This window comes from Lepus europaeus, chromosome 4 (genome assembly GCF_033115175.1).
Source record: "Lepus europaeus isolate LE1 chromosome 4, mLepTim1.pri, whole genome shotgun sequence".
In the NCBI taxonomy this organism is placed as follows: Eukaryota; Metazoa; Chordata; class Mammalia; order Lagomorpha; family Leporidae; genus Lepus; species Lepus europaeus.
In genome coordinates, this window is record NC_084830.1 from 104,224,420 (window position 1) to 104,235,404 (window position 10,985).

Here is a 10,985-nt window from a genome sequence, read left to right on the forward strand (position 1 = left end):
CCCCTCCACGGGGCTCTGGCCTTTCCGCCCGCGGATCGTGCTCCGCACAGCGGGATCCAAGCCCCGCAGGTGCCGGCGGGCGGCGGGCGGCCAGACCGCGGGCCGGGTCGGCGCCCCCTCCGCCGGCGGCTGCGCACTGCAGCCCAGCTCCCCGCTCAGCCCCACCCCCACGGCCCGGGTTTTCAAATTTGAAACCTGCCTCTTTTCCCGCCCGAAAGGGTGGGCCAGCGGCGGGCGTGGGCGGGGCCTCGTTCCAGCCAATGGTGCCCCAGAGCCTCCCAGGCCCCGCCCCCACGATGACGACAGGGCGCCCAGGGAGGCCATGGACCAATGGGCGAGAGGCTCCTGGTCCGCCCCGCCCCGTCCAAGGCACCCACGTGCGGCGGCGGGGCCCGGGGTCTCCAGGGCACCTCGGGCCCCCAAAGGGCGCTTCTGTGTGCGGAGCGCATACCGCCGGCACAGGACCAACACCAGAGATCCAAAGATGGCAGAAGCCGTCGCGGAGCCGTTGGGCGGAGACGCAGCACCCCCGGCTCAGGGGCCTGCCCGCAGACCAGGCTGGACCTGGAGCCTGAATGTTCCCCTCGAGAGTCCAGGCAGCCCCGGGCGGGCGGGCTCCAGGAGGGTGGACTTGCTGGCCCAGGGGGCGGGGCCGAGGGCGGGGCATTCCCCGGGGCGGGGCGTCCCGGAGGCGGGGCCAGGCCCTGTGTTTGTTGCACCGTGTCAGTTACATTGTAACAAAAGTGGAGAAGCCCTAGCTCCTGCCAGCCGCCCAGACCCGCCCGCCGCCCGCTGTCTCCAACTATGGAACCGGTGGCCAGCAACATCCAGGTCCTGCTGCAGGCGGCCGAGTTCCTGGAGCGCCGTGAAAGGGGTGAGGAAGAAGCCGTGACCGGACCGGGACGGTGACCTCACTGACACCGGCCCGGGCTGGACTTGGCTTCCAGCTGGAAGGATGCACACAGTTCCAGGGCAGCAGCCGCGGGGCACCCCCGTCCTCAACTCTAGAGCAATTTGCGGTCTGGCTGCCGGGGAGGGGTCGGGGGAGTGATCCTGGCGCCAAAAGCCCCCGTCGACCGCGCGTGCCAAGGGGTCCAGCCCCGCTTGACGAGGAGGGGGGCTTTCTCTGGCAGAGGCCGAGCATGGCTACGCGTCCCTGTGCCCGCACCGCAGTCCGGGGCCCATCCACAGGAGGAAGAAGCGACCCCCCCAGCCGGGAGCGCTGGACAGCGGGCGGTGAGGACTGCGGGGAGTGGGGGTGGTGGTGCTGGGCGCCATCTCTCATTGGGCTCCTCTGCTCACTTCCTCCTGTGGCTTGCATCTTCTGGGCCAGGTATCCTGCGAGGGGGAGGCATCCAGACACTTGCAACAGTCCCCACTCCCCAAACACACATCTCTTTTTATTCCTTCAAGGACTGTTTTTGATCACCTTGGGATGTGCCAGGAACTCTGAGCAAAACATCCTGGGTGCGACCCACCCATCACACCCCACTCTGTCCCTCTTGGCTTCCTCCTTTTCTCTCCTCCCCTGCGCACATGCTGTTCCCTCCTGTGTGAATGCCTCTCCCTGCAGCCCCACTGTTGGGAAGGCTGTGAGGTGGGGTGGGGTGGGGCAGGTCCTGGGACCGAGGGTGTGGGAAGTAGCCGACCACTCCTCACCCGGCTCCCTGGCATTGACAGGTCTGTGCACAATGAACTGGAGAAGCGCAGGTGAGTCCCAGCCCTGCCCCGACCGCACCGGCCCATGAGCCGCTGTCCCCAACCTTCCCTTCCCTCCCCGCCTCTGACCTGCAAGGCGGGGCCGGCACTGCCCTCCAGACCCCTCCCCCTGCAGGAGAGCACAACTGAAGCGGTGCCTGGAGCAGCTGAAGCAGCAGATGCCCCTGGGGGCCGACTGTGCCCGATACACCACACTGAGCCTGCTGCGCCGCGCCAGGATGCACATCCAGGTGAGGGGCTGCCCCGTGCGTGCAGCGGGCCAGCTCGCCCGCGTGTGTGCAGGGATGCAGTGGGTAGGCTCCTTCGCGTGTGTGCAGGGGTGCAGCGGGCCAGCTCACCCGTGTGTGGGCAGGGTGCAGAGGGCCGGTTCACCTGTGTGTGGGCAGGGTGCAGAGGGCCGGCTTGCCCGCATGTGTGCAGGGGTGCAGTGGGTAGGCTCCTTCGCGTGTGTGCAGGGGCTAGGAGGATGCAGTGTGGCTACCAGGAAAAAGCCCCTCTGTGTGGCTTGGGTCCTCTGTGCTTTTAATTTCCAAATCTATTAAATGGGAAGAAAAGCAGGGGTTGTGCCGCGGCTTCAGCGAGTTCGCCTGGAAATGTTCATCGCTGTTAGGAGAACTGTGACCGCTGAGATCCCGGCTCTGAGGCCCATCTGGGCTCCCCTCTCCTCCTGTTTGACGGGGAGGGGCTCGTTGAGAAGGTTCGGTGAGAGTCATCCGAAAGGGTCCCTTGCATTGTAGGTTAGCCCTGGCTCTCCCCTTCCCCACCCTGCAGGGCCTCATCTTTTGGGCCGTTTGACATGATGCTACCTTGGGGGGGGGGGCAGTTGCAGACTCCAGGAGAGGGAAAGGGCTCAGAAGAGGCCCCCCCCCCCCCCCAGCCTGCCTGGCAGGTCCCCGCGCTGCCTCCGTGGAGCCCCACGCCCCCTGGTGGACAGGAGCGAGTATGCCAAAAGGCTGGCTCAGGCAGCCCAAGGGATTTCGGGATTAGAAGTGGTTTTGGAAACTATACTCATGGAGGACTTTGCCTAACACTCTTGGCCCTTTTGACAAAGGAAGAGCTGGATGCACAGCCGGGCCAAGGGCCAGGTCACACGGCTGGTGCGAGGCAGCTGTGGAATCCAAGCTCAGGCCCCCGACATGGCCTCTTTCCTTCAATGCAAATTTACTGAGTGCCTGCTCTGCACCAAGGGCCTTGGCAGAGACACCGCCCAGCAGATAAATCACGGTCATGGATGTATTCACCCTGCCCCTCACGCTGTCACCCCCTGCCCAGTGGCAGAACAAGTCTGGCCGGCCCATGGGCCGGGTCTGGTTGTCAGGTGGACACCGTGTGCCGCTGACACGCTGCCTGGCCCCTGGGCAGGACCTAGAAATTGCTGCCTCCTTGAAGCCCCATCACCTGCTCCTTGGCCTACTTTATCTCGGCCTCCTTCTTGGCCTCTCCCAGGCTGTTTGCCATTTTGCCCTAGAATGATCTTTACTTCCTGTGAGACGCCTGGCCCCACACAAGCCCCTTGGCTGCTGTTTTTGTCTCGCCTCTAGCCACTCCGCACAGACAAAGCTGAAGTGGGCTCTCCCCAGCATCTGCGCCTTGCTGCTGCTCTGCCCGGCTCTGCCCAGGCAGCTGTCACTCATTTTTCTCTGCCCTGCCCCGGTGCCGCTGCGCCCACTCTCCCCTTCTGGTTGAATGGCTGCCCACCTGGGGCTTTGCCCAGGAGGTCTCTTGGTTGTGCAGCCCCTGGAGCTTCGCGGCTGGCAGGGGTGCCCCCCACCCCCTGGGGACTGATGCCCAAAGTCTCAGGGTTCCTGGGAGGGGAGGACACTGGCAGCTTTGTTCGGTCTGCAGCTTTCTAACAATTTAAATTAGCTGGCAGCACTCCCAAGGCCATTCGCATGAACAAAATCTGACTTCCCAGCTCCTCTTGCACGGGGAGATCTGGCAGGCCGTGTTGGGCAGGCCCCGGGCGGCTGACCCCGCCCTTGCTCCTCCTGGTCCGCAGAAGCTGGAGGAGCAGGAGCAGCGGGCCCGGCGGCTCAAGGAGCGGCTGCGCAGCCAGCAGCAGAGCCTGCGGCAGCAGCTGGAGCGGCTACGCGGGCTGCCGGGCGCAGGCGAGCGGGAGCGGCTGCGCGCGCACAGCCTGGACTCGTCGGGCCTCTCCTCGGAGCGCTCAGACTCGGATCAAGGTGAGTGCCGGAGGCCCTGGGCCACATGGCGCGTTGGCGCGTGACCGTGGGCCCTTCTGACCGGCCCCTCCCTGTGCAGAGGAGCTGGACGTGGACGTGGACGTGGACGTGGAGAGCCTGGTGTTCGGGGGCGAGGCGGATCTGCTGCGGGGTTTCGGCACGGGCCGGGAGCACAGCTATTCATACAGCGCCGGCGCCTGGCTCTGACGCCAGGCTCTGCCCTGGTGGCCTCGGCCCTCGCCTTCTGCGCATGCTGGTTCGAGCTGCTGGACAGAAGCCGCTCCGAGCCTTAAGGGCTGTCTGGAGTCACCTGTTGGCACGGACTAAAAGGACCCTTACATGGGAACAGGTGCTCAGCTGCCCCTGCTGCTGGCTGCCAGGCGGACTCCTGGGGTTGGAGGCGCCTGGATCTCCCCAAGCCTCTACAGGGAAAGGGGCTTGCTTGCCCGCCCCCCTTCCAGGCCTGGTTTGTAGCACTCGGCTCAGGAAGCCTCTTGAACCCTCACGTTCCTCCCGGGAGACGGCACCCTGGCCTCTGCGCCGCGTGTCCTGCACAGTATTCGCATTAAAAGCCTCTTTTGTAACTTCTGCTCCTGGTCTTGCCTGATGAGGACGGGGGAAGAGACCCCAGCCGCTGCCAGCACCACCGTGGGGTCCCCACTTTGCCTGGGGCCAGCAGCATGCGGCAGAGTCAAGGTTCGAACCAGCGTTTTCTGACTCCAGAGCTAGCGCGGAGTGAATTCAACAAATATTTATTGAGTGCCTGTTACGCACAGATATGGTTCCGGGCGGCTGGGACACATTGGAGGACAGAACTGAGCCCTGCCCTCATGGAGCTTACAGTCTGTCATGTTTCCCCGCCACTGATCCCTGTACCTCTGCCAGCAGCCGCCCGGGCTCGGACGTGGCTGACACCCACCCCCAAACAGCAGAGAGCGCTGGAAGTGGATTTTTAATAATAAAGTACACTGGGGGGCGGGCGGGGGGCTGAGCGCACTGTGTGGGGTGCAGTGGCAGCGCTGGGGAGGGCCTGGGTCCCAGCAGGGCCAGACTGGCTACACGAACTGCTGCTGTTGCTGCTGCTTCTTGGTGGCGGCCTTGTTGGCCAGGTCCTTGGCCTTCTCCGTAGCTGCCAGTGCCGTCTCCTTGGCCTTCTCCGTGGCTTCCTTGGCTGTCTCAACAAGCGTCTTGGAAGGGGCCTCACCTGCAGCGAAGGCCAGGGCCCGCTTCAGGTACAGCAGGCAGACCCCCCGCCCCCGCCTCCCGGCCCAGGCTCCCTAGGGGGTTGCCCCGAGCTCTCACCTTGCAGCTTGGCCAAGATGTACTCAAAGCCCTTCATAGTCTTGGTCACATTGCTTTTGAAGCGGGCAAGACCAAATTCCTGGCAAGAGACGAGGGGAGGATCCTAGAAGCCGGCTCAGACGGCAGAGGCCCCGGGCCCCACAGCCCCGCTGACAACTGCTCACCTGAACAGCTCTGGAGACACCAAACAAGCTGGAGGAGACCCAGGCTTCCCGGCGGATTTCAGTCCAGCCGCTGTTGTCTGAGTTCACACAGTAAACACATCGCTCCTCCACCATCTGTGTGGGGAGTCAGACCAACCACAACCACGGAGTCTCTCACTTTACCAACGCCAGCATCAGTCTGAGAAGTACCGGTGTGAAAAGAGGTTCCTCCCCGTGGCGCATCCCCAGCCAGGGTCGGGGGACCAGGCGGCCACACCCCTGGATGTCGGGAGCCTTTATGCCTCGACGCGTACTGGGTGTGTAGCCTGGCTCCCGCCAACTGTGGCCTCCTCGGAAAGAGCACCCCCCTGCCAGCTGGGCCCCTGTGGTCACCGGGCAGGAGCCCAGAAAGCGGGACACAGTGCGGCCGCACTCACCGCGGCCCTGCGGGACACCACCCCTCTCTGGCCCTCACTTCCCGCTTTGCAGACTGGGTAAGCGAGCTGAGAAAACAAGCTGGGGAGGGGGATTCTCCGAAGCTTTCAGGGCGCTCACACGCTGCATGTGGGCACCAGTGCTGGGCGCCGTACACAGGGGCTGTGCTTGGTGCCCGCAGTAGCTCTGCAGGAGCCCTCCCGGCATGCACTGGCCAGTGGAGATACTGTAAAATGATTCTCAAGCCACAGGCAAGAGAGCACAGGTGATGTTTCCCAAAATCTCTGGAGCACTCCCATCAGATGAGGAGGACACTCCTGGAGCGAGTGGGAGTGGTGTGGGGCAGGGGTGGGGACGTTGTGGCGCAGTGGGTTAAGTCACCTGTGACACTGGCATTTCATATCGGAGCACCAGTTCGAGTCCCGGCTGCTCCACTTCCGATCCAGCTCCCTGCTAATGCGCCTGGGAAAGCAGCAGAAGATGGCCCAAGCATTTGGGAGGGGAGACCTGGAAGCAGCTCTGGGCTCCTGGCTTCAGACTGGCCTGGCCCCAGCCATTGCGGCCAGATGGGACTGAACTAGCAGATGGAACTCTGCCTTTCAGATAAACAAAAAAATAAATCTTGAAAGAAAAAAAAAAAAAAAAGTGGAGCAAGGGGCCACAGCCGCTCTCCGAGGTGCACGCAAGGCCGCCATCTGATGGACGCCTGCCCTCAGCATCACTCCTGCAGGCCCCACCCAAAGGCGCGCCATGCCCGACGCTTGGGTGCTGCGTCCGCGGCCTGCCGCAGTTCCCTGAAACAGGTGCCTCTCCCCCAGGGCACGGCTGAGTCAGGGCAGGCTCCGGGCCACCTAGTCCTCAGGAATCTGCCTCGGCTCTCTAGCCACCTGCTCCTGAGCAGTGTGCTTTGGGGGGTGGGGGTGGGGGACCCAGGGAGGTCTCACCATCAGCCGGGCGTGGTTGATGTTCCAGGTGAAGGTGGTCATGGTCTTATTCTGTGGGTCCACTATAGAGTCCTCCAGGATGTACACCGAGTGAGCAACATTGGCAGGAAACAGTCGCTCTGCCCAGCGGGGCATCCTGTTAGTCTTGGTCAGGAGTCGACGGGACAGGAGCTTCCGGTCAGGGGTCACCTCCCGGTGGACTATGTCTTCAGTCAAGACATGTTTGCTGCAGGTGTCAGAGTGCAGGTGACCCTCGGGAACCTGCCCCCAGGGAAGCTCCCCGTTGGGGTTCCCACCTGGGGCCGCCCTGCCCAGTCCAGTGATCTGGGCTGTGGCTCAGACTATCCCAGGGCAAATTCCAACCACCGCCCTACCTCGCTGACCTGGATTCCTGGCTTCCCGGCAGGGCGGGGCCTCGTGTCTTCCTGCACGGGCAGACCCGTGGGCAAGCGCCTGACTTGCAGCCCAAAGATCCCTCCCAAGGCCCGTGCGGCTGTCTCTTCCCGTCCCAACGTCCACAGAGAGGGCCTTGGCAAACCAGTGCCCAGGCCCAGCCACCTCCCAGGGCCTTCCGGGTCCGGCCCGGCCACTTCCTAGATAAGGCCTGCTGCCCTTAAGGCGGTCACGATTCCGGAAAGCCCTACGTCGGCCTCGATCCGCTGTCCCCCTTAGCCCCATGACTTGGGGGGGGGGGGGTCGCCCGCACTTCGATCTCGACAGGGCGGAGATGGTGACGGGGGTTGCTTTTCCCAGAGTCACGTACCTATAGGGATTCGGGTATCGCTGCCAAAAGGCAGCGAATACTTGGTCCCAGGAACTTCGGAGCACGCTCTGGCCCAGGAAATACTTCACCATCGTGAGTCCGGCCGGGGCGGACTCAGCGTCCGCACAGCATCAGGCGTGCGGAGCCCGGGGGCACGCGGAGGCCGGGCCGGGGCTCGGCGCACGCCCGCCAGGCTCGCAGCTCAGGTCAGTCACCTCCGCGCCGCGCCCAAGCCGCTGCCCGCCGCCGCCATGAGGAGCTGGCCAGCCGCGCGCCACTTCCGGCGCGGCGGCACAGTCCACCACTTCCGGCGACGCCCACGTGACCTCTCGGCTCCGCCCCCTCGGCCCAGCGCCCCTCCCTCCGGAGTCGCGGCGCTCGCTGCGGGTCAGAGCAGGGTTCAGGGGCGACCCCAGGTTCGGTTGGGAAGCCTAGCCCGAGCGGGAGTCCCAGCCGGCCGGCGGGCGGGCGACCCGGAGGGCGAGCGCGGGACGGCGGCGTGCGGCGCGGCCAAGGTTCGCTGGCCCGCGCGCTCGCAGGCCGGCCGGGGTCTAGGGCTCTCCGAAGATACCCGGCGCTCGGGGCAGGCAGAAGAGCGGAGGCAGACGGGGAGGACGGGGGCCGAGCTCGGGCCTGACGCGGGGCCTCGTGCGCCGGGCTAGCGTGTGGGGTTCGGGGCCGAGCGGAGGTCGGGTGTGCCTCAGGACCCCGCCGTGGGTGAGGCGGCCCCAGGAGCATGAGCGGGCCCCGCGTGGACCTCAAGGTGGTGATGCTGGGCAAGGAGTACGTGGGCAAGACGAGCCTGGTGGAGCGCTACGTGCACGACCGCTTCTTGGTGGGGCCCTATCAGAACGTGAGTGCGCCAGCTCGGGGCGGCCGCGCGGGGAGGGCCCGGCACGCTCCCACCGACCTGACCGCCTGCCCCTCGTTGCAGACCATCGGGGCTGCCTTCGTGGCCAAGGTGATGTCTGTCGGAGACCGGACGGTGACTCTGGGGATTTGGGTAAGTTTCCTGGGCACCCCGTTCGCGAGGTCCTGGGGGGCTCTGACCTGGGCCCCCGAGGCCACTTGCCCAGCCCCAGGCCCTGGTTTCCTCTTCTGGAGGCTGGGGCTTGTTTTGCAGTCACGGGGGAGTCTAGCCTGGTAACCCAGGCCGGGGCTCAGTCCTCCCCTGCTTTTCAGGACACAGCAGGCTCTGAACGCTATGAGGCCATGAGCAGGATCTACTACCGGGGCGCCAAGGCTGCCATCGTCTGCTATGGTAAGAGGGGTTCTGGCCTATTCTTCAAGCAAGGTGTGTGTGGGTGCCCGGCGGGCCTCAGAGAACAATCCCTGACCCTCGCTCGCCTTTCCTGCATGCCTCACGCCAAGACCTTACGGACAGCAACAGCTTTGAGCGAGCCAAGTTCTGGGTGAAGGAGCTGCGTAGCCTGGAGGAGGTGGGTGGCCACACCTGGCTGGATCGGGGCCTGGGGGTGGGAGCTCGGTGGGTCCGTGGAGCCCACCCTGACCTTGGCTTCTGCTCCAGGGCTGTCAGATCTACCTGTGTGGCACCAAGAGCGACCTGCTGGAGGAGGACCGGCGGCGGCGGCGCGTGGACTTCCACGATGTCCAGGACTATGCAGACAGTAGCTGCTGCTCAGCCCCTGAGGGGGTGGGATGCGGGCGGGGGAGCGGCTGCTTGGGTGGGCTGCAGGCAAGGTACCTGCTTGGCTTCCTTGCACCTGTAGGGTCTGGGAGACTCTGAACTGCTAGGCTCCCCCTTTGTCTACTGGATTCTCAGGTGTGAGGCTTCATCACTTCTCTTTACAGATATCAAAGCTCAGCTCTTCGAAACGTCTAGCAAGACAGGCCAGAGTGTGGGTGAGTGCTGTCCTGGGGCCTCCAGCAGGAACGGGCAGGGGCACCCCAGGCAATAGAGTAGATGAGCCCTCTGGGCCCTCACCGGCCCCCCTTTTCCTGTCAGACGAGCTCTTCCAGAAAGTGGCAGAGGATTACGTCAGCGTGGCTGCCTTCCAAGTGATGACAGGTGTGTGCTCCCCTGGACCGCCTCTCAGCCGGGGCGTCCCGCTGAGCCCCGCCTGACCCCGTCCACGGAGCTAGGTGCTAAGCTGCCACCTCTCTTTCACAGAGGACAAGGGCGTGGATCTGGGCCAGAAGGCAAACCCCTACTTCTACAGCTGTTGTCATCACTGACTCACCACTCACCTGGCCTGGGGAATAATGGAATTCCCCAGGGGGCTGGACCCAGCTTTTGTCTGGGCTCGGGTGGTTCAATGTCTGAGCTACCCCAGGTCCCCATGGCAGCAGAGGTGGCACCGGCCTGTGCTGGCCCATGGAACGGAGGCAGTGTTGGGCTGGCTGTGGGCATGAGGAGGGCTAAGGACTGATCTGGACCCCAGGCTTCCGCCCTGGACAACACTTGTATCTGCAGATTACTTAAGTGGCTTCTGATCTGTAAATAAAGTCAGTGCACTGTGAATCACACTCAGCCCCTTTCCCTGCTGTGTGGACTAGGTGTCAAGACACCTAGTTCTTTCTGAGAGCACCAGCCTGGCCTCACTTCTACACTAAGGCTCCTCCCATCTCTTACTTTCCTTTGGAAACCAAGGAACCTCAGCCCCGGGTTGCAGCGGAGCCCGTGGAGAAACAAGAGGCTCTTTGCTGTTCTTCTGTGAGAGGCTGGGGTCGGGGCGCTGCAAAGCTCCCCGTTCCTTCTAGGTGCAGAGGAAGGCAAGGATAGCACTCAGGCTGTGCAGCAGGGTCAAGCCCTGCTTAGGTAATAAGGGGGCCTGGTAGGTCTGACTGCGTCTGTCGTGCCTGGGCCTGCGAGTCAGGCCTGTTGCTCAGCTCCTGAGCTTCCCAGAGACATTCCACAGTGTGGCTTAATGGAAGGGAACTCATTCAGTTCTGCAAGACAGAAAAGTCTCATGGATCCAGATTTGGATCCCATCTAGCAACTTGGAAAAGGCAGCCAAACTCTCAGCCTGAGCTCCTCCTCTGTAAACTGAGGGGGCTGCTCCCCAGCTCAGGACCTTGAGCATCCTAAGGGAAAATGAACTCTGGTACCAAATGCTCTTCCCATATTCCTCTGACGGCTTCTTGCTGGAAAGGCAGGAAGCAGACAGACTCCCGGGGTTCTCCCGAAGGTATCAGGCCTTAAAGGTCCAAGTGTCTCTGAAGGCTCATGTGTTAGGGTACCCAGGGCCAACGTTCCCTGTTCAACCAAAAGCCTTTTCGGGTATGGGAGGTGTTGCCCTGCACCAGGAGCCTCACTTTCCAGCTCACTGCTTTGCTGCCGTTATGCTCGGACTGAGCCTTGTACAGTACTCAACACCTGCCTCTTAAGAATGTAAAACTTGACCAACAAGGTCTGACTCATTTGAAAAGTGCTTTGGTTCTACTTCCTTTTTAAAAAACCAATTCCTCAAAATACACTTCCTTCACCAGTGATGGAGATTTCCTGTGGAAGGGGACTGAAACTGACACCAACCAC

General features: G+C 63.4%; 3 protein-coding genes across 3 annotated transcripts; 2 read left to right on the plus strand and 1 right to left on the minus strand.

The window, feature by feature from the left end:
• The first annotated feature begins 714 nt into the window (after nucleotides 1-714).
• On the plus strand, nucleotides 715-6,427 carry MXD3 (MAX dimerization protein 3). Its single transcript, XM_062188636.1, has 6 exons — nucleotides 715-874; nucleotides 1,134-1,236; nucleotides 1,681-1,710; nucleotides 1,835-1,949; nucleotides 3,719-3,902; nucleotides 3,982-6,427. Exons 1-6 carry the CDS (start codon nucleotides 805-807, stop codon nucleotides 4,107-4,109), a joined length of 630 nt encoding a protein of 209 aa, XP_062044620.1. The 5' UTR covers nucleotides 715-804; the 3' UTR covers nucleotides 4,110-6,427.
• Nucleotides 4,639-7,724, minus strand: PRELID1 (PRELI domain containing 1). The gene is made up of 5 exons (XM_062188635.1): nucleotides 7,490-7,724; nucleotides 6,727-6,952; nucleotides 5,369-5,482; nucleotides 5,205-5,283; nucleotides 4,639-5,106 (listed from the first exon to the last, which is right to left on the minus strand). The coding sequence occupies exons 1-5, from the start codon at nucleotides 7,579-7,581 to the stop codon at nucleotides 4,958-4,960; spliced, it is 660 nt and encodes a 219-aa protein (XP_062044619.1). The 5' UTR covers nucleotides 7,582-7,724; the 3' UTR covers nucleotides 4,639-4,957.
• Nucleotides 7,725-7,847: 123 nt separating this feature from the next.
• On the plus strand, nucleotides 7,848-9,976 carry RAB24 (RAB24, member RAS oncogene family). Its single transcript, XM_062188637.1, has 8 exons — nucleotides 7,848-8,342; nucleotides 8,424-8,492; nucleotides 8,672-8,750; nucleotides 8,861-8,928; nucleotides 9,018-9,117; nucleotides 9,302-9,352; nucleotides 9,456-9,518; nucleotides 9,621-9,976. The coding sequence occupies exons 1-8, from the start codon at nucleotides 8,226-8,228 to the stop codon at nucleotides 9,683-9,685; spliced, it is 612 nt and encodes a 203-aa protein (XP_062044621.1). The 5' UTR covers nucleotides 7,848-8,225; the 3' UTR covers nucleotides 9,686-9,976.
• Nucleotides 9,977-10,985: the final 1,009 nt, after the last annotated feature.

Coding starts and splice junctions, on each gene's coding strand:
- MXD3 (XM_062188636.1), top strand. CDS start 805: ATGGAACCGGTGGCCAGCAACATCCAGGTCCTGCTGCAGGCGGCCGAG. Junction 1,711..1,834: donor AATGAACTGGAGAAGCGCAG/GTGAGTCCCAGC, acceptor CTCCCCCTGCAG/GAGAGCACAACTGAAGCGGT. Junction 3,903..3,981: donor GCGCTCAGACTCGGATCAAG/GTGAGTGCCGGA, acceptor CTCCCTGTGCAG/AGGAGCTGGACGTGGACGTG.
- PRELID1 (XM_062188635.1), bottom strand. CDS start 7,581: ATGGTGAAGTATTTCCTGGGCCAGAGCGTGCTCCGAAGTTCCTGGGAC. Junction 6,953..7,489: donor CGATACCCGAATCCCTATAG/GTACGTGACTCT, acceptor TGACACCTGCAG/CAAACATGTCTTGACTGAAG. Junction 5,284..5,368: donor GTGTCTCCAGAGCTGTTCAG/GTGAGCAGTTGT, acceptor GTCTCTTGCCAG/GAATTTGGTCTTGCCCGCTT.
- RAB24 (XM_062188637.1), top strand. CDS start 8,226: ATGAGCGGGCCCCGCGTGGACCTCAAGGTGGTGATGCTGGGCAAGGAG. Junction 8,929..9,017: donor AGCTGCGTAGCCTGGAGGAG/GTGGGTGGCCAC, acceptor CTTCTGCTCCAG/GGCTGTCAGATCTACCTGTG. Junction 9,353..9,455: donor CAAGACAGGCCAGAGTGTGG/GTGAGTGCTGTC, acceptor TTTTCCTGTCAG/ACGAGCTCTTCCAGAAAGTG.